Below are 21,157 nucleotides of genomic sequence, written 5' to 3' on the forward strand. Positions count from 1 at the left end.
AGTTATGAACAAAATAGCTAAGTGATTTATTTGTCCCTCTGATATCTGCTTATGTAGTTTGGTGTTTACAAGTTACACAAAGTATGTTTAAGTGTTATTAATTATTTATGTACAAAAAGGCAATATACTGTGCAGTTCCTAGTGGTATAGTGTGGATAAGTATTTTTAGAAAAATTAAATTAAAGAGGGAAATCAATTAATTGATGTAATTGCAATATTATGTATTTTGAGAAGTTATGACAACGTGTGGGCCTTGTGCCACTGTACCATTAAAATCCTAACCCTATTGCCTGTAAGATACCTGCACTTGTGACTGCTTGTTTAATAGTAAATTATAGCAATATTTGATGTTTAGAGGGGTTCCTAGAGCTTGGGTCCCGGTGTCAATGCACCTGCTGCACCACTGGTATGAATCATGCCCTTAGTGCCTGCAAGGTAACTACACTTGTGACTGCCTGTTTAGTAGTAGAGTTTAGCAATATTCTGAGTTTAGTGGGGTCCCTAGAGCTTTTGGTCCTGGTGTCACTGCACCTGCTGCACCATTCAAATCAACCCCCTTTTAACTGCGATATAACTGTAATTGTGTCTGCCTGTACAGTAATAAAATTTAGCAATATTAGGTTTTTCGAGGAGGTCATGACAAATTGTAGGCCCCGTGCCACTGCACCTGGTAAACCATTCAAATCATGACCCTATTGCCTGCCAGATAAATGCACTTGTGTCTTGTTTAGTATTCAAATTTAACAATAATCTGGGTTTAGTGTGGTCCCTAGAGCTTTTGGCCCAGTGCCACTGCACATGCTGTTTAGTAGTCAAATATAGCAATATCATGTGTTTAGAGGAGTTCTAAAACTTTGGGGCCCAGTACTACTGCAACCGCTGCACCATTCAAATCATAACCCTGTTGTTTACAAGTTAACTGCACTGGTGGTTGCCCGTTTAGGAATAAAATATAGCATTAGGGGTTTAGTGGGGTGCCTGGAGCTTTTAGTCCCGGTGCTACTGTATCTGCCGTACTATTGAAATCATGACCCTGTTGTTTGCAAGGTAACTTCATTAGTGACTGCCTGTTTGATTCTAAATTTTAGTAATAATCTGGGTTTTTTGGGGTCCCTAGAGCTTTTGGTCATACTGCACCATTCAAATCAAGTCAATTTTAACTGAAAGGTAACTGAAATTGAGGCTGCCCGTTTAGTAGTCAAGTATAGCATAGCTCCAGCATATTAGCTTTATTTTTAAAGTGCAATGTTTATTACAACATTCAGAATTTGATCATAATGACCAAATAGATTAAGTTTGAAAAGAAAATCAATCTGATACTGCCTACAAAGTGCAAAGAAAGGTTAATAGGAAATACCACAAACGTTCTAAGGCTGAAGTATCTGCTTTTCACAACTAATTAAAAAACAAACATTCAAGCATGCGGTTAGAAGCGGTCTGTTTTTTCGGTGGGAAGATATCTTATCCTGAAAGTGAATGGGGCTGAAAACAGTGTGAACAGTGTTAGTAGATTCGTGCAGCCAGGGGAAGTTAACAAAAAAAAGTTTCTAAGCAAATGAACACAGTAATTCAGCAATGGAACTAATAAAAAACCCCTTTTAAGATCTATTAAATACCTCAAATTCACAGATGCACAAATAACCACTATTCTTAAAATCATTGTCTTGATCATATTTTCAAAAAATGGAATAGTTTCCTTTATACCCATTTTTCAACACTATATTTTACCATTTAAATTCATGCACGGTCGGTACACAATGAAAATTCTTTATAAGGTGCAGTTCAATTGAATGCTATTGCAGGTTTTGGCCAACCAACAACCAATATATATTCCTGCGACCAGAGATGCTGTGGAATATTACTTTTGTGATTTACTGCTGTGATGGCTGATTTGCAGATGAAAACATCACCACCATTTCTATTTTTTCCTACTTTTTATTAGTTTTTGATTTCAAGGATTAGTTTATTTGGGAAAACAATGCACTATACACAAATAATCCCCTGCTGTACTCAGAATTTGGTCTACTTTCCAGAAATGTACAGCTTTCCGGGTTCATGTCGGTTTCCACCACAAACTGCATGTGGGTACGGTCGGAAAACACCTCTATTTGCATGTTCCCCAGGATTTTCTTAACTGGCGTTACTGTTTTTTTTTTTACTCTGGGCACTGAGACTCTTCTGACTAAGTCCTGTGCTCTGCCCCCAAATACAGGTAAAAAATGGCTAACTCCTCATATTTAAATTAGCTATAAGTACCTAGTATATCGCACAAAGGGTACCTAGGCCCTTTAAATGAAACGTAACCAGTGAACTGTAGCACCCATTGTGCCACCCACAACAGTGACAGTGCAAGCATGACTGCAGGCCTACCATTGTTGCCTGGGAGTGCAGTTTTGAAACCGCAAATTCAACATGTCAAAACAACACCTTTTGACAGTCTTAAACCTTCCTTTTAAATGTTAATAGGTCACCCATGAGTAGGCCTTAACATGGATAAAGCAGGTGCACAGTAATTAAAATAGGACATGTGAAAGTTTAATGTTGAACATGTCCTTACAGTGAAAAGACCTCAAACGCCATTTTCACTGTAGCAGGGTGAGCTGTTCTGTAGGAAACAATGGGATTCAAAAATAAATGTGAGAATGTGTTCTCAACGCAGGAAACAGCTAAGATTTTTTTAAATATTTATTACAAGCCCAATTAACTGGTAAAGTTGGGTTTGAAATAAATATCATGGGAACAGGACATTTAGAAAGTTACCTGTTCCCTACCCAAAGCCTCTAGAAGCCCATGTTCATGAGCTTCCAACTATCAAACAGAAGCTGAATAGCCTACTTGGTGATAGGTGCTACACTGTGTTCTGTTGGGTCATTCAATTGCTTAGTTTAAACGATAATAATTAAAAGACAATCACAGTAATGATTAAAAAAAATCAAAGGATAAGTCAAAGGCACACCACACACAAGGTATACTTAATATATATATATATCACAATAATATACCACTTGAATGTATCATATTATATATGGCTGCTACACAATTAAATTAAAGGACAAACCACATCAAAGGACTAACAACATGAAATGTGAAAATATTCAGTACATATTTACAGATCAATAGAATTACAAAAACAAAGACAAAAATTATGGAATTCCGTCCTATCACTAAATAAATGTAGTTCGACTTCCACCCTATTTTCATTAGCACTGGCTCAGCAGCTGAAGCGACTCGAGGCGTGAAATTACTATGCGTTGACGTTTCGACCCAGGATGTAGGTGTTATTATGGGAACATCACAGAGGGTCTTCCTCAGGACTGGTGTAAAACCATGTAGGCAGCCAACGCGGAAAATACTCCTCCTGGTCTGGATTGAGTACACAAACACTTATTCAGTTAGGTCCTTAGTCAGGTTCGGAGGGTCATACATGATTAAATATTCTCTGTGTACAACTCCATGTAGTAGATTTAATAAGGCAAGGACGACAAACAAGTGACCCATATTGTGGATTTTATCAGAGAATGAAGGGTCCGGCTCAATAAATTAGCATTAAAGTAACCCTTTCTTGGTCTGGCAGTAAATGCAAGCGCCGCATTTCTGTGTTGTGTCTAGGTGCGAATGGCTGACAAGGACAAAATAACAAGGGACATTGTTGTTGACATGGTCTACTGTTCAGACTAAATCCCAGGAAAGAACAGAACAAGAAAACAAATGCAGGTTCTGTGTGAAAATATAACGTGGCACAGAAGCCAACATGATTATGTAGTAATGTGTGCAAAGCTAATGCAGCCTCTGTCGTGCACAGTAAGGCTAACATAGGGAAAACTACAATAAGCCCTGTATGAAACACATGACAGTGTTGCATTTATTTAGGATAATGAATCTGTGTATATTTTGGTGTTTTAAGAGCGATTTGTGTGGAATTCTTATATTCTTGGTTGCTTATGTTCTATAATACAGTGATGTGTTTCCAGGGTGTTTGGAATGTTTTAGATTGAATTGGAGATTGGGAGGGGAAGAGACTGTTGCTGAACTGTGCGCTCCTGATGGATGGGGTCTTTGTATCTTAACCACAAATAAACCTTGGATTTTCTATACTCTCAAGTGGCTTTATTCTTTCAAGCAGGTACTCCGTTCCTTTAAGAGAACGACAATCTGGACTGGGACGTAATTACCTTCAATGATGCCTCCAATGTCATAGGGATGTAGCTAATACGGGACTGCCCCTTTGTTTGTCCCTCTAGTCAGCAAGGCATTGGGACAGGTGCTGTCTGTGCTGCCTCCAAAACCGGTTGAGTAACCACAGAGGAAGGGTTGCTCATTTCCCTAGCCATGCCTCTATGGTGGGCTCTGCACTGTGGAAGAAAGGTTCTGCTATTTAGTTTGAGGTAGAGGAGGGCACTGTGGGATTATTTGTAGAGAGACACACAAGAACTGCTGTACAAGTTGATAGGCTTACCCGTGGGGACTTTTACCTATTGGTTAGGGAGGGACCAGGAATCCCTCTAACGCACGGGCTAATGCCAGGCATAAATGTGGCACCCTCTTTAAAACACTACTAGACCCATGGAGGACAGAAGAACAACTGCAGAGAGCCTCTTTGAAGGCCCTAAGCACAGGGTGTACTACTGACTGGATCACTTCAGCCTCTGAGCTGGCAACCCCACAAAACATCACTATTACATTTATGTGCTCCAGCACTCTTCTCGTGCTCTAAAAGGTCTTTAAAATATTTAGTCCAAAAATTGTAGAATGATCACCTTTAACAATTCCTCCTTCACCAAAACCATGTCTCTTTTAGGGAGGCCCTTAAGACCATCCTTTGCAAATAAGCCTCTTATGGCATCCACTTAAATTGCAAGACGGCAATTCATTGCTCTTAACACCACAATACCTCCAGGAAATAACATGTACATTATAAATGATAGCACAAAGTAAGGAGTGAGGTGCGCTGGCAGAGCTGTGTGCTTGAAGGACTTAAATAGCAGTAGGTGCAGCATGTCAGGACTATGATGTACTGCGCCTCTGTCCTCTTCCTACTCCCCTGCCTTTTTTTCAATCAGTTTTCTACCAATACTCAAACATGTGTACAGAAACTGAAAACCCACCATATCAAGTCTAGTGTTAGATAAGATCCGGTTTTACTAAAATGATATTTTTAATGTCATTATTTCGAGGGGATTTCTGTCAGCCCTCGTCATCCACTGATATATTAGTGTGCCATTTACATTATTCTTCTGCCCACTACACCATACACAGTGGGGCAAATGGTTAGCTCACTTCTGCCATTGGCTAATTTCAGTGTGAATGACCACATGCTACCCTTTCACAAGGAGCACACCCATGTATAAAGTAGTTGCCTTTTGTGCCAGGACTACTTTGGCTGGCAATGCATGATTTTAGACCCAAAAATTATATTTGCCTTCAGCCCCCTTTTTTTTTTACATTGACAAGGGTCTGACAGCCCGAGTTTTGCAATAGCCATGATAAAAACACTGACAAAGACTCGCAGCCAATGTCAGACCTATTGGTCATGTCACTTTTTGTTAGTAAGTGTGACCATTTAATAAGCGTAAACTAAGGTGATGTTAGTGCTCGCGAGGCCAAAAAATAAATAAAAAAAACAGAGGCACATGCATGCATTTCCCTACGATGAACAGCACAACACCAGTGTCTAACTTTGGTTGCACTTCACAGGGTCAGGAAGCAATGGCTAGATAGAATGGACTTTACATGCAGATGGAATTTTATACAAATATTATGATAACATGGTATGTTTTAAGTTAGGAGTAGTGTTTCTTGGCATTTAGAACTTTCTATGCCCGACGCATGATGAATAACTAAGTCTAAGTAATACTAATGGTGCTGAAGCACCTTATCATGGCTATACTCTTATGTATGCTCCTAGTTAGCTCTGAAACCCTCTCCTTCGTCTCTACATCCGTTTCACTATCTTGCTTTCCAATAGCCACTGAACCGAGTGACCGCACTTATAACTTAACAAGACATCAGGCACCCATGGAATCAGCAAGGCTTAAATATCGGGGCTGGTGGTGGACGTCTGGCAATGGCTTCTCCAAAATCGGAGGTCAAACGAAAGAGGCCCAATGTCTTATGGCCTAATCGTTTCCCAAACTCAGAGGTCATGTACACATTTCTGGGCATTGCAGATAGCTCTGTATATGTCATGTATATTAAGTGGGGAGGGAGTGACGATTCTTTTGTTCAGGGTATTCATAGTTATAACACTTGCTTATCTGCGAACAGAGTAAACGCAAGCAACGTCAATCGGGGAATTGTGAAGGGTGCCACTCACCCATGAGGGTCTCAAGGCACTGAGAGGAGTTTGGGGAAATCAGCGCTGAGTAAGACGAAAAGGCAGGTCTTGAGGTGTGGGGGGATTGCCGAGGGCTGTGGGCCACCAGGTGTTGCCCCAAGCTGAGGGGGTGGGTCCAAGCACAAGGATTTCTGTCTTCTCCGAGTTGAGCTTCAGACAGCTGCTGCTCATCCAAGCTGCAACGTCTTTCATTCCTTCCTGGAAGCAGAGTCTGGTGGCTTGAGGGTCCTTCGTGAGGGACAGGTTGAGCTGGGTGTCGTTGGCGTAGGATACTATGTTGAGTACATGCTGTCTTACGAGGACGGCGAGGGGGGCCATGTAGAAGTTGAAGAGCGTGGGATTGAGCGATGATCCTTGGGGTACTCCGCAGTTGATCTCTGTGGGTTCGGAGAGGAAAGGAGGGAGTCTGATCCTTTGCGTTCTGCCGGCGAGATAGGAGCTGAACCAGTCGAGGGCAGTTCCCTGTACGCCGGCGTCGTGGAGTCTGGCTGCGAGAGTGCAATGGGAGACGTGTCGAAGGCTGCGGAGAGGTCTAGTAGGACGAGGGCCACGGTGTGGCCTTGGTTGAGGAGCGTGCGGATGTCATCTGTAGTGGCGAGGAGGGCTGTCTCGGTGCTGTGGTTACTGTACTGCGGAATCCAGATTGGTAGAGTCGAGGATGGTGATCTCTTCAATTAATTTTGGCAGCTGGGCGATGACGATCTTCTTAGTGACTCTGGCTGCGAAGGGAAGGAGAGAGATGGGCCAGTAGTTTTTCAGGTCTGCAGAAGGGTTTCTTGAGGAGGAGCTTGACTTCTGCGCGTTTCCAGTCACCTGGAAAAGTGCTCGATTCAAAGGTGGCGTTGATGGTGCATCGTAGTTTGGGCGCTATAGCGGCGGCAGCTCTGTGGAAGATGTGCGACGGGCAGGGGTCTGTTGGGGCTCCTGAGCGAGTGCTTTTCATGGTCGTGGTGGTATCTTCGGTGGTTACCAGGGTCCAGGCGGTGATGGTGGCCTGGCTGTTGTTGCTGGAGGAAGGGGTGATTTCTGGAGTCTGTTCGCGGAAGTTGTCGTAGGGAGCCTTGATTTTCAGGTGGAAGTAGGAGCTGAGCTTGTTGCACAGGTTCTAGGAGGGTGCGACGACTGTGGCTTCACTGGGGAGGGTTTGGTGAATTGCTGCATGATGCTGAAGAGTTCCTTCAAGTTGCTGAAGTTGGTGTGGATTTTGTCCCAGATGAAGGTCCTTCGGTGGATCTTATGAGTTGGTGGTATTCGGTCATGGCATTCTTGTAGGTGGTCTGGTCTTCAGTGGTTTTGCTGTTCCTACATCGTTTTTTGACATGTCATCAGGTGCGCCTGGATTCTGGTCGGTGGTGAACCAGGCGGCCTTCAAGTGGCGTTGTCTGTCGGGGTGCTAGGTTGTTTGCTGCACACTTGGTGATCCATCGGTGTAGTTCCTTGGCTGCAGAGTTGGCGTTGGTCGAGGCAGGGGTGTGGGGGGTTCGTGGATGAGGGTGGAGTTGAGGTACTCCTCTGTGACCTTGTTCCAGTTCCTTCGCGGAGGGTGTAGAGTAGGTTTGTGAGCAGTAGCAGTGTTGAAGGAGAAGTTTAGGTAGTGGTGGTTCGTCAGGAGGGGCTTGTTTGGTGTTGCTGAAGTGGATAGTATTTCCTCCTGCGAAGATGAGGTCAAGGGTGTGTCCTGCCTTGTGGGTAGGGTTGGCAACGAGCTGTTTCAGTCCGATGTTAGCGAGGTTGTCCACAAGGGCGGTGGAGTCGGAGGTCGCTGAGGATGTCGAGGGGGAAGTTCAGGTCTCCAATAAGTATGTAGTTCATGGAGGAAATGGCATGGGGGGCGATAAGGTCGGTGATGATAGTGGTGAGCGAAGTACAAGGCCCGAGGGCGCGGAGGGGAGGGCGCGGGGGGTGGGACTCTGTAGGAAAGGGTGACATGAAGCGTTGGTCTGGATCTGGAAGTGAAGGTGTTCGTGGTTGAAGGGGAGTCGCTCATGCTGGAGGGTCAGAGGGAGCTCGTGTGCGATGATGAGTTCTCCTCCTAGGCGGTTGGGGCGGCCCTCCCTCTGGACCACCAGTGATGAGGCACAGACAGGAGCCTGCGGATGAGGAGGGCCTTGAACACCTACCAGTACAGAGGTTAACTGGGTCAGCGTCAGCAGCACAACAGCAGAGCTGCGGGGAGAGAGAGAATATCTCTGACCAGGAGGTCAGAGGTCTTGCTCGGAAACCTGAGCAGCAGCCGCCATTAAATAGGGAAGCGCAGCTGAGAGGTGGGAACAGGCAGGAGTGAGGGGCCACGGGGGCAGCAGTAGCGCGAAAGAAATGGGCATGGATGAAACGAACAGAAACAGGAGGAAAGACAGAAAAACAGGAAAAAAGGCACAATAACAAGACACCACAGGCACAATAACAAAACACTAACAAAGACAGAAAAACGGGCACAAACACAGAGACAGACAACAGCAGAAGAGCAAGGCTCTCCCACTTGACCACCAGGGATGAGGCGCAGGCAGGAACCTGCGGGTGGATGAGGGCCTTGAACACCTACCAGTACAGAGGTGAACAGGGTCAGCGGCACAACAGCGGAGCAGCTGGGGGGGGGGGCGGTGAAAGAGAGGTCTTGCTAGTATCTATGCTGGACTGGAATTAAGAGTCCTTATGGGGCAGACTTATTTTAACGTACTTTAGATTTCTGGGCATGACTGCTTCTACTGCAGCATCTGGATCCTGAATAATTGCAGACTTTTCTACGAAATCCCACGTACCCATCTTCTTCTTACACAAATGAGGCTTGAAGGCATCAATTATAGATTTGGTGAGTGTATAGTGCTAGCTAAACAAAATTGTGTTGTGGCTTATTGACCTTTCTCTAGATTTTGATGACACAATCTACTTTGAGGGAAATTCTAGAATCCTGCTAATCCCGACCTTAGAAATGACAGGCAGTCTTCAAACTGCAATGGAAAGTACAACCTATAGGAGATTCTGGATTGGTAATCCATAAGGGGGAGAAGGTTTTTCAAAGCAGACCTCACAAACCACCAACTTACAATGATAGATGCAATCTTAGGTTTTCCATGGCTTGGGCTGTGATATTACTAACATTTTGGAGGTAGGTATCTACACACAAGGGAGGTAAGTGATGTCAACAGAGCTACATGTATGAGTTAGAACATAACATTTTGGGATGATAATGATTCTTAAAACAGCTTTATAAAGAAACAGTCACTCCAGCCTTGTGCCCAAGATTTTCTGTCTCTGAAAGATGTCAGGAGGTAAGAAGATACCCCAGCATCTAAAATATATCCTTTATTAGGGGGAATGTTTTACATGTTCTGAAATAAAATGCTGAAAGGATCTGATTTTTCAAGAGGTATTGTTTTGAGGCATAATAGAGTTCCAGCAAATATTCTCTGAAAAACATAACTGGCAAGCTAGATGTAGACCTTAAAATTTAGCTTAGATTTAGCTTAGAGAGGTTATCAACAATTTGCTAATGTTTATCGAGAGGGCTTAAAGTGAATAATTGCACATTTCTCAAAAGTACAAGGACACAAGTAGGTGGAGTGAAATGAGATATGCAGTGGTGAGACTGCATCTGTAAGTGTGTGTGAGGGTGAGAGAAAGAATTATTCTTAAAATGGATACCTATTACAAGTAGTAGTCAAATGGAGAGGAATATTTTATTTTAATGTTCATAATTTATGCCACTGCTTAAATCTCATACAAAAGCAGGGCAACCCTATTCACCTCCCGGCTTTTGGTTGTAAACGTGCCAGGTTTTGCTGAGTCCAAAGATCATTAACAATCAGTGACCTTTGTGCAGTATACTTTTAAATGAAAGGACGTTTTAAAGAGGCTAAAAGCAAACACTACCAAACTAATTTCCAAACAGGTTATGCTACTTCGTTTTTTATTTAATACAAATTTCTCTCAGTGATCCCTGCAACTTCCAATATTTCTAAAACCACTCTGACCATCAGGAATCTCAACATCCCGCTGTAATTGTGCATCCCAATTATGTTCTGCACTGTGACAGTGGTCAACCATGCCTCCAACTTCATATTGCAACACAACCAGATTTTCAACATCAGTACCCTCCTTGATAATCTGTGGCACTTGGCAACAGTCAGGCTTGGCGAGTACAGCAGAGCTCCTTAAACTGATTACCACTGTTACTATCATGTGGACAAGCTTTGCCGAGTGTCTTTGTAGTTCTGCAGCTCCTTGCCTACTAATCATAAAGGAAGTCCCTCATGGCTCAGTCACACCATTTTCTTTCAAAACACAAGTCTACTAAATGTTCCCATCCTTCCACAAGGATGTGCTAGTAGGTAGCGACTATACGACGCAACCCTGAAAGGCAACGTATTGCACAGTGCTTAAACAGGTCAAAACGGAGATCATCAACTTTGTCACTCAATGCTCAACATCTGTAAAAGATAGCCCGAGACTATATTTTGCCAAAACTGTAAGCAATGCCTTAGTCCTCTGCAAGCAGGATTATTAAAACCACTTCCTCATAGGCCTTCCCCATAAATTCCTCATAGGCCTTCCCCATAAATTCTTCCACACCCTGAGTCACATGCTCCCTACGGAAACCAACCAAACCCTCACTTTTAAAAAAAAACATAAATCATAAACAAAGTTGGCCTTCTCACATTGCACAAAGTGACCCCATTCAATACCCTGATTCTAGCATCCAAATGTCTACACTCCATCTTGCAGTGGTTTCCATCTATACTGCTGGCTGCTTCCTACATGCCAAACCCAATATTGCAATGTCTTGCAGATAGCATATTACCCACCCACTACATTTAATTCTTCCTACCTGTCACCCAACATCTGCAAAATCTGAGACCAAAAACCACTGTACGCAATATTCATCAAACAATCCCTGAACACAGTCTTTCAATTTTCACTACTCTCCAAGTTCAACATCTCCAGTATATCATGAATAATCCCTTGTTTTGTATCGTATTAAGTTTCGTAGTGCCATTTGATGAAACCTCTGTACAGCATTCATTTCAGATGCGCTGTAATTGACTGAAAATCCTAGGGAGTACTGAATGTGCTGTACAGTAGTATAGAGAAACCGGACCTAACGAGAATTGCTAATCATTCTGGTCTACCCTCTTTGCAGAGATGCATAAATATTTTCCCTTTAGCTTAGATCTTGATTTGCTAAATAACATTCTATTTTGCCAAATACATAAAGAAAATGTAACACATTAGTTTGAAGCAGAATGGAAATAAACGCCAGGCTCTCTACATGGGAAGATTTTAAAATTACTCAATATGTGAATCCTCATCCTGATTGTATCCCGAATTGACCTAGAAAACACTGTCTTTACGGGCCTTCCTACCTTCACTTTTGCTTCAGCTAAACTAGATTGTGTGAGTGCAGTCCGTGGTGTAAACAAAGAATTTCAATTCCATCACTAATATTCTCTTAAAGCCCTCACTGGTAACTGATGCAAGAATTAATGAAACACACAGTGTTCGGAAAAGCATTCAAAACCATACAGAACAGACTTCAAAATAGCAAAATAACTAAAAATCTCCGGAGCAGAATAAAAATGTAATAAGCTAGTCCATTTTAAAACTGGAAACTCTAGTATATATAGGCAAGGGCTTCCCCAGTTGTTTTAGGAAGCAGCTACAACTATTTGCTTCCAAACGTAGACAATATCAGAAAGTACGTAAAAACTGTTCTGAACCCTCTGCACTTGAATAGGATAATCTACTCCATCTCTTCCTTGGCCTGCTTCACCCTCTCACCTTTAGTGGTGCATTTCTGCAACGCTATAGTTGTTAATGATTCTCCTATGATGAATGTATTCTTCGTAAGGATCACTTGGCCTCTTGTTAGGCTTCTCTATGCAGTGCTGTGAAGACCACAGGCCTTGTCCAACTTTGCTATACATAAAAATATAGAAACCTACGAATAACATTTGTTTTCTTCTTCCTACAAAAAACTATGACAATTCACAATTTGCAAAACAACAATTATCTTTGAGATGGAAGATCACTAGGTTCTCTCATTTGGGCAACTCCATTTAATATGAACAACACTGCAACTCCATTTAATATGAACAACACTGCATCTGCTCTCATGTTAAGGGTACTTGTGATCACAAGGCAATCCAGAATGTTTGTCCTACATGATGTTTGGGACTCTTAAGACTGCGTACTCTTCCTCAATACTTTGTTTCTATAGTTACATTGGGTGGTTATCTGGACACTATATATTAGTTTTGACTGGATCCATTAAGAGAAGCAACTTTTGCCTTGTGGAAGTTTCTCGTTTTGAGAATTACATGCTTAACTATTTTCTCTGCATTGTAAAATAAGGGATTATTATGACTGAACAATAAAGAACTTTGACACGGACACAACATTCTCAACCTTTATTGAGATACGGACTCTCTTTTGTTCCTTACACTATAGATTATCTCGTCTATTCTACTATGATTCAACTAATGATGCCTCTACGCTCTTGACTAAATTTTCTATATATGGGCTAAGGACAGCTAGCTCATGGATGTGGGCAACTACATCTTGAACACTCGAAAGTGCCCCTTCTCCCCCACAAGAAAAGTTTGCAAAGATTACTCTGATGTCTCATCAGGAGAGCATCTAAAGAGTGGTCAAACTAACCTTTGTCTAGGACTACCCAGTGACAAACACTAACCACTGAATCCAGTAATAGCCAGGAAAGGCCAAACTGGCATAGTGTTGAATTCTTTTAACAGTTCTTCACCATACCCATTCAGTTTCAACTTCAAGGACACCATCCAGTCTCTACAGAGGGACTTCCCATCACTATTCTAACCAACCTTATAACACTGTTTAATTTGTAAAATAATAGGTTCTGGTGCCCAAACATTTTTGTCATAAGCTGCTGCCAGCAGTGCAGAAGTTTGTAGTGCCGAACATCACGAATGCTTAGTTTTGATTTCCCCTGAATAATCTTTAAACCATGATTAAATACTTCCAACACCTGAAAGTCACTTGTGTTTATTCTTTTTCGTCTCGGTTTTCTCCCTTTGTTGCTCGTTTTCTGTCTCCCCCCAAATCCCCTTCCCCCCAATTAATAAGTGCAGGAGAGCCCAACCTGAAAGCACCATCTCAAATTAAGCTGTGCTGTGCTTTACACCCATGTACCAACATTCATCACTATAAAGAGACTTGAGGTTTGTAACCTCTACTTATGGACCACCAACATAACCTGTTCATCCAGTCAGCTCCTCACAGGAACTCTGCGCTTCCTACACCAAAGAAGGTTCATGAACCAAAGGAGTGCACAACATAACCCAAATAGTAATCATATTGACAGAAGTCTAGCGAATCGAACCATAGTTTATATATGGACCTCTCTGCATAAGGCCCCAAAATATAAGTTACAAACTGTATACACATATGGCATTGAAAAAGCACAGTTTGAAACAATCGAAAATAGCATGAAATTAATTAGGGTTAACTACATAAAGCAACATTTTGCTCTTAGTTTGATGGTATCGGTGGCAGTAGCAGGTTACAAAATGAGGTGTAGGGTGATTTGGTAAGTGCTTCGAACAGATTAATGTCACCAAGGGCCCGATGCTCAAGTCCTGGGCTTATTTTTTTTCTTCTTCAAAACATTAATTTCAGGTATGCTAGTTCAATCGAAGCAACTAAAGCTGGACTACAACTATACTAAGCTGCAGATTCATAATGTAGGATTGGATCAGTTCACTCTTGTTAACATAGATTTATTTAGCAACTTTATAATCGGAAGTCAGAAAGGTTGTCGTGGTTTGGCAAGCACGGTGCTCGTGTTAGCTGGTCACAGCAGGAGGTGTACTACGCATCATCTTAAAGGTAAACATGAGGCAAGTAAGCAGCGACAAGACTGCTAACATTCGTGATGGAGGCATTGGAAAGCAGGCCATGACAGGGGAAGTGTGCAGATGACCACTATGATAGTATGTTAGTGACTTGGAATTCATCACACGAAAAACATAATTTACTCAGTTGTGAGGTTTTACGACTCGTCTAATAGCAACCAGCCACGTAAATTTTTAGCTAGAAAAAAATATACATGCTCTGCTCGCAAAATCTGTTAGTAGGGTTTATCCCACAGTGTTGAATGGTATGTATGCAGTCCTGCCAAGTATCACGCATCAGGTGTGACATTCACGCATTTCAGTGCAGTGTTCGCATTACCTCACTAAAATGCAATGTCACGCATTGTTAATGCTACTCAGAAACTCGTGCTGACTTGTGTGCAGGCTCTGCAGACTCACTTAGTTTAAACAGTTATTCTGTCTCTCTAGCTTAGCCTCTGAGAGTCAGTGAGGTGCTACAATGTTACGACTGCCCTGGCTTTGATTCCCAGTCCCACTGCGCGGCTGTCAATCACTGACTCACTCCGACCCTGGAGCGGAGCCCTCAGCTCAGCAGAGGTTGCTACTGGCTGCTGTGGCGTTGTGTGGGGGTGGGGGGGAGAGATGGAGATGGATTATTAATCAGATGTGACCTCATCCGGCTGCCTGCACAGGAAGTGAGGGCCCTGGTCGTTACAAGCGGCGGGGGACTCGAGAGATAGACAAGTGAGTTGAGTGCCTGCTGCCTCTCAGCCTGCCCATAATTTAAAATTAAATATTACTACCGGCGCCCGGCCGCGACCCTCGCGGATTGTGACTGTCACTACAGTTTCAGCAATGGGCCCGCACATCAGGCATTGTGATCCTCCAGATGATTGCGGGAGAGTCTGGATACCCTGTGGCTCATAGCCGAGGCCGCAGGACCGCCAGCAGTGTGACTGTGTGTTGAGGCGGCCTGTGCAAATAATTGCTGCTCGCCTCGAAGCAAAGTGAGTACAGCCTGGAGAGTGAACTCTCTCTCACTCTGCTTGACCTACAAATGTGATTTCACTGGATAGCGCGAGTGCTGCTGTGCCTACAGTGAGGGGCATAAATCATTTGCCGGCACGCTGGCAGTGTAAAGCTTTGAATTCCAAAGTGCCTGCACGACCCCCACTCGCACCCCTACCCACACTTGGTGTACACATTTAGCCTAACATGCACAGACTGCAGTGCTGTACTATCTACTAAAATTCTTACACAGACCGTCAACACCGTCAACCTTTCCGGGCAGTGCAGGATGTGCATGATCTGTACTATGTATGCTCTGCCTGCCGCGTATGATGAAAGGAGCGGAGGTAGTAGCAGTGAGACTAAATTAGAAAGTCAAACAAAACCTTACCTTCGTTCAAAGTGCCACCTGTGTCTGATGCCAGTTCCAGCCACGTGTCTGTAGATAGTGTGGCTTTTTAGTAATCAAAATAATGCGCAGACTTTATGACAAAAATGTCAGTGAGACATTGGCAGCCACGTGTTAACCTACAAATGTGCTTTTTATTGCTTACTATTATCAAAAAACAATGGCCCAACCCGTGATTGTTTGCTGGCTCAATAAATCATATGCTCACAGTTGATCACTTGTAAGGTTAAATGAGGATTAAGGTTATTTACCTCTAATTTGATTAAATCATAAAATATTCATTCCATTAAAAAAGCAACCACCTATCACAACTCATTTATTTACAAAAAGGAGTTTTAATAGAGTACTCCAAACACAGCGAGACATTTATTTATATACATTTGTACAGTATTCACAGCGAACGGTAAAGGAAAGAGCAACGTGCTTCTACAAAGGTGCCAGAAAAAGAAGAAAGTAGTGGTTTAAAGAAAAAGGGGGGAGTAAGCCTCAACAGAAAAGTGACATAAGATTTTGTTCAATTAAAGCAAAAGCTGGAAATCATCCAGCGTGTTATGCAATCAGGCCACTATTGATATTATTCCAATTTTAACAATCATACAGTCAGGACTGGCATGTATAATGTTCCAAAGAGTAGTGGTCCTGATTATAGGAAAAGGGGGGCGTCGACGTTTCGACCCGTCTTGGGGTACAAGGGTAACTGGGAACCTCGACCTGCGGGTCTTCCTCAGGACGTGTAAGGCAAAGCCTTCGTACCGTAGCTAACACGCTGTAAGCCCAATTAGCTTTTTTGGGCAGTTCACAATCCTCCTGTATCTCGAAGAACGTGAAGGGAATGGCCACAATCCCACTCCAATTTATTGGTCGTAGACCGTCAACACAAAAACTCAAGTGATGATGACAAGGGTATTAATACTGTTCTCATACAAGGACTCGTCCGTTACTTCAAGTGTTCGTGTATGGATATCACCGTGAGGTAGAGAAGAGTGAATCTTCGTCCTGGCATCTGACGGTGCTTTATGCGTCTTCGGTATCACCCTCGATGGGATCCATTGACATGAGTGGGCGTTGTCCCAAATGTCAATTGCCAAATGCGCGCGCGAGTAGTTTGTTTGTTGACATCGACTCGCCAGGCTCGAAACGCACGTAGCGTCGTTCACATAAGTGGGCGTTGTCCGAAATGTCAATTGCCAGGTGCGCGCGCGAGTAGTTTGTTTGTTGACACTGACTGGCCAGACTCGAACTGCACTGATAGGTGGTTGCTTTTTTAATGGAATGAATATTTTATGATTTAATCAAATTAGAGGTAAATAACCTTAATCCTCATTTAACCTTACAAGTGATCAACTGTGAGCATATGATTTATTGAGCCAGCAAACAATCACGGGTTGGGCCATTGTTTTTTGATAATACTGATTACCCAGGTCCAACAACCGTTTTGGGTTACCCCATTTTCTATAATGGTTTTATTGCTTACAGCGCCATCAGCTGCCTGCCGCTCAAATTTTATGGACTCAGACTCGCCAGCATTGGACACGATAACAAGGATGTTTATTGTAAAATGTCCTAAATACTGAGTGAAACCCGACCTCCCATGTTGAGGTACTGGCAGTCACCGCTGTCCCGTAGGAGGCCTGAACCTACTGGATGGAAGAAAATGTCATATGCCCAGCTCTCCACGTGTTGGAGGGAGGGCACTTCTCAGCTCCCCCACCTGACCTAGAAAACAATCTGTCCACTTGTAAGGATGCGCGGGCCAAGGCACACTTGCCTGGTCCTGCCAGGTTCACTGAGCCAGTACCTGGACTCCACACTGCCAGCACTCGAGCTCCTCTGCCTCAGCCCAGAGACCCTCAGCCTGTAGCAGCTCACCAGCAGCAATGCCTGAGGCCAGCAAGCTGTGAACTTATCTGAGGCATGATTTGCAGCTAGACCGGTTCTGTGCTCCAAGACAGTGAGAGACAGTCTCCGAAGTGCCCCTGCCTTCCGTACTGTGGAAGCCTAAGTAGCATAGTAACAACCGGTAAGTAGGGTTGACACCTTTTACAAATAAATACCTGCTATTTCTTCACCTTCTTTTAAGATTTAAGAGTCAAACGTGATATACAATCTTATAAAAATTGTGTTTATAAAGTTTATTTGTTTTTATAGATCACCTTTCTGTCGGTTTACTTTAGTTACTAGCGTTGATCATTAAGATGGCAGCTCCAGAATATTGCAAAGTGATTTCATCTTCTTGTTTTTACTGTTTAAGGTATGTACTAATGAGGGGAAAAAAAGACCCGCTTTAGGTGCTTTTCACAATTTTTGCAAAGGCAATAAAATACACCTCATGCCAACAAAAAGACAACCAGGTGTAACTCTACTGGTAAGTGCCAGCTCAGGAGGACATACCTGTGAACTGTTGCAGTTAATAAAGGCAATAATCCAGAGAGGCTAACAGGTGATTATGCATGGGCAGACTGAGAAGAATTTGCTACAGCATTTGAGCCAGACCAGGCCGGGTTGTCACTTCTTATTATTAAGGACTAAGGCTATTTATGAGGTGACGTGTGTCAGAAGGTGGCTTTGAGGGTCACATGGTACGGGAGGTGGATACACTGTGCTGGTACATTCTGGGGCTTCTCAGCACCGTTTGATCAGTTCTTGCAGAGGGAGGATGAGGCATGTGGTTCTGATTAAGTCCACCCATGGGAGCTCCATCCTGTTTTGGGGGGCTGTGAGGCTCATTAGTAGGCAGTATGGCCTCTCACATCCTGTGAGGTAAAGTCGGGCCCACATTGCCCTTCTAGTTATAGGGCTTTGCAGCAGTTGTAAGATCTTAGAGTTTCTCGTTGCTCAAATGGGTGTAATTTCTGATATTAATTTGTTGCTGTCGTCTTGCGAGAAAGTGTCGCTCATAGTCGTTGAAATGTCACTCAATTACACTGAAATTATTAAAAATGTCACACATAGCAATCCGAAACCTTGGCAGCTATGTGTATGTAGTATTAAATTATGTGTTCAGGCCCGTTAAGATTTGTGATTTAATGCTAATGTTGTATATGCTTATTTTTGAGTGAAATTCAAAGTTATATTTGTGAGGTTTTTATCATACAATAAATTTGGGGAGAACTGAACTAAGGTAATAACTCTGCCTAGATGCAAGATAGGGCACTGTGGGAATAATGCGGCAGTCAATCTTGGCAATTACCCGATTACCAGGGAGTTTCATCAGCAGGAATTTACACACTGCCAAGACAGGTGTTTCCCTTAAGTTTCAAAATGATCACCGTGCCTTCTCTTCTCTGGGGGAAAACACGTACCATAAATGAACAGGAGCAGGTCATTACACGCTCCAGATCACCTTCCCAAAAGACCTTTCGCATTGATTCCGCAGAGTGAAAAAGGCATAGATTCCTCTAATTCCCCCGACTCTCCCACAGGAGTGACCCCTGCTAGAGACACTGAAATGACCTCTGACAACGTTCACACCCGCACTCTTACCGCAATGATGTGCTCCTCAAAATCAAAGTCTGCCGCAACGCCGTCCGCATACACTGAGCCGCCATGTCTGACCTGTCACACAGCGCACACACGCCGGTCAAGCAGCACCTCCTCCGACGCAAAGCAATGACGCAGTCCCGTAATCAGCCAATCACTACACTTACAACTGGCACGACATAAAGCAACGCCGAAGACATTCACTCTCTCGAAACAAATAATAAAGTGGCCATTGCTAAAGCCGCCACTCTGCTGAGCAAAAACTTAGGCGAGCTGCTGCTTTTGACAAACAGTAAAGTAAATATACCGCATATCTTAACAAATTGCGTGAATGTGCCAACAATTGTACAGCTTGTATTAATCCCGAACTGTTCCAGTCTCCCGCAGTGATTCATAAGATTATAATATTTCTTACATGTAACTTTACACTTTGTGACTAAAGTTGATATTACGACTGAATAACTTCAGATGTGTAGGCTACCGACAGTTTTCGGCAATACGAAGGAGGGAGCGGAAGTAGGGAAAAAGGCATTTTAGAGTTAGCGGCCATCGCAGAAAGGTGTTTGTAACAGTGAGGCTAACTCGGGCATAGTCATTACCTTGCAATAACGGTATTTTTTTGCTCTCACCAGGCTAACCTTTAAACTGCAAGTTTGTAATGTTTTACAACGCTTTATTCAATAGAAAGCATACTTGTATAGCTTAAAATATATCTATATACGTCAGAGATGATCTCTAGTGTAACCTCGTTATATATTTTTTTATAGAAATATTGGTTTCCGAAATTACAAAGCTAGAGTGCTAACATACTAAATGGATGGAAGAAGTAAAGCAGCCATTGACCCATGATGTTGGATCTCTCAAATTTGTAGCGTCCTCCTCAGCCCGGGAGCATGCAAATCAATACACCACACATGGTACTCTGGATTGTGCTTTATTCCTCGCCATACACTCTAACTCTGTGCTCTGATTAAGCCATAACCGTCAATAACCCCACCTTAACACCCCCCCAACCAGTTACGTATTTCCTCTACTGAGTCTGCCCAGAACTGCAAGGGCCCTACCACACAAAGTCACACAACACTACATCTCCCTCTATGTTAAATAAAAAGTACAAACAACAGTTGTATTTCTAAGATGAGCCGTTGAAGTGTTCGCATTAGTCGATCAGTTCGAGTGACGGAGTGTTTGAGATGCACTCTGTTCAGGCACTGATGGTTGAGGTTATGATGCTTGATCTGCACTGTCTGGTGGGACATCTTTATCGGTAGGTGTAGGAGGTCCGAGCTGATGATGTCAGGGTTAGGTGTTTGAAATGTGATAAGTCCCGTGTGATGGCTTGTCCGGGACAATGTTCGGTCACCATGTGTCTGATTTGCACATCACAACCCTCAGAGGATCGACAGGAAATGGAGTGTCTGTTTTCCGCTTTAGCTTCTGCCTAGCCAGGACTAAGTCACCTTCATTGTATGCTGTCTCTTGGGCTTTTTGATGCCAATTGGCGCATGCCTTCCTCTTGCACTTTTGAGAAGTGTTGGTGACACGAACCTTGTCAGCACTCAAGGATAGCTCTGCTGTTCATTGTAGCAGTTTAGTTATGATGGCTCCCCCAAACAAGGTGGCGGGGCTTTCACACATTGTGGAGTGAGGAGTTGAATGATAAGCATGGGGGGCTTAATACAGAAAGTGCTTCAGTTCAGTCCAGCGCTTAATTTGTAAAATATGAAGTCCAGGTGCTCAAATGTTTGTCGGAGGCCAACACCCACTTTCGCCGACTCCACCAACTCACTCGATTGGCTCCACCCACATCCTCAACTGGCCCTGCTGAAAGTCAGATGTAATACGCGATCTGAATTTCAGCATAGGACTCGGAGCCTTCCTCAAGTAAAGATTTGATAGGAAGTCCCTCGCACCTCATCTCTCCATAGCCCCTTTCTCGAGTATTTCATTGGTTTAATAGCGCTTCTCATACCAGATTATGGTGTCATAGCACTTTACATCAAACACTAATAAAGACAATGAATAATATATGTGTAAATAAGTGTATAGAAAATGTTACGTAAGACCAAGGGCACTAGCAGG

The 21,157-nt window shown here is 43.2% G+C and overlaps 1 protein-coding gene across 1 annotated transcript in view; it reads right to left on the reverse strand.

The window, feature by feature from the left end:
- The window catches only part of GRPEL1 (GrpE like 1, mitochondrial), a 91,524-nt gene extending 72,278 nt beyond the window's left edge, over nucleotides 1-19,246 (reverse strand). Inside the window, exon 1 of the mRNA XM_086949455.1 lies at nucleotides 19,079-19,246. Within this exon, the coding sequence (XP_086805581.1) occupies nucleotides 19,079-19,143 (65 nt within the window). The 5' untranslated portion in view covers nucleotides 19,144-19,246. The remainder of the gene's footprint in view (nucleotides 1-19,078) is intronic.
- Between the last annotated feature and the right edge of the window lie 1,911 nt (nucleotides 19,247-21,157).

This window comes from Lissotriton vulgaris, unplaced genomic scaffold, assembly GCF_964263255.1.
Source record: "Lissotriton vulgaris unplaced genomic scaffold, aLisVul1.2 SCAFFOLD_1715, whole genome shotgun sequence".
Taxonomy (NCBI): Eukaryota; Metazoa; Chordata; class Amphibia; order Caudata; family Salamandridae; genus Lissotriton; species Lissotriton vulgaris.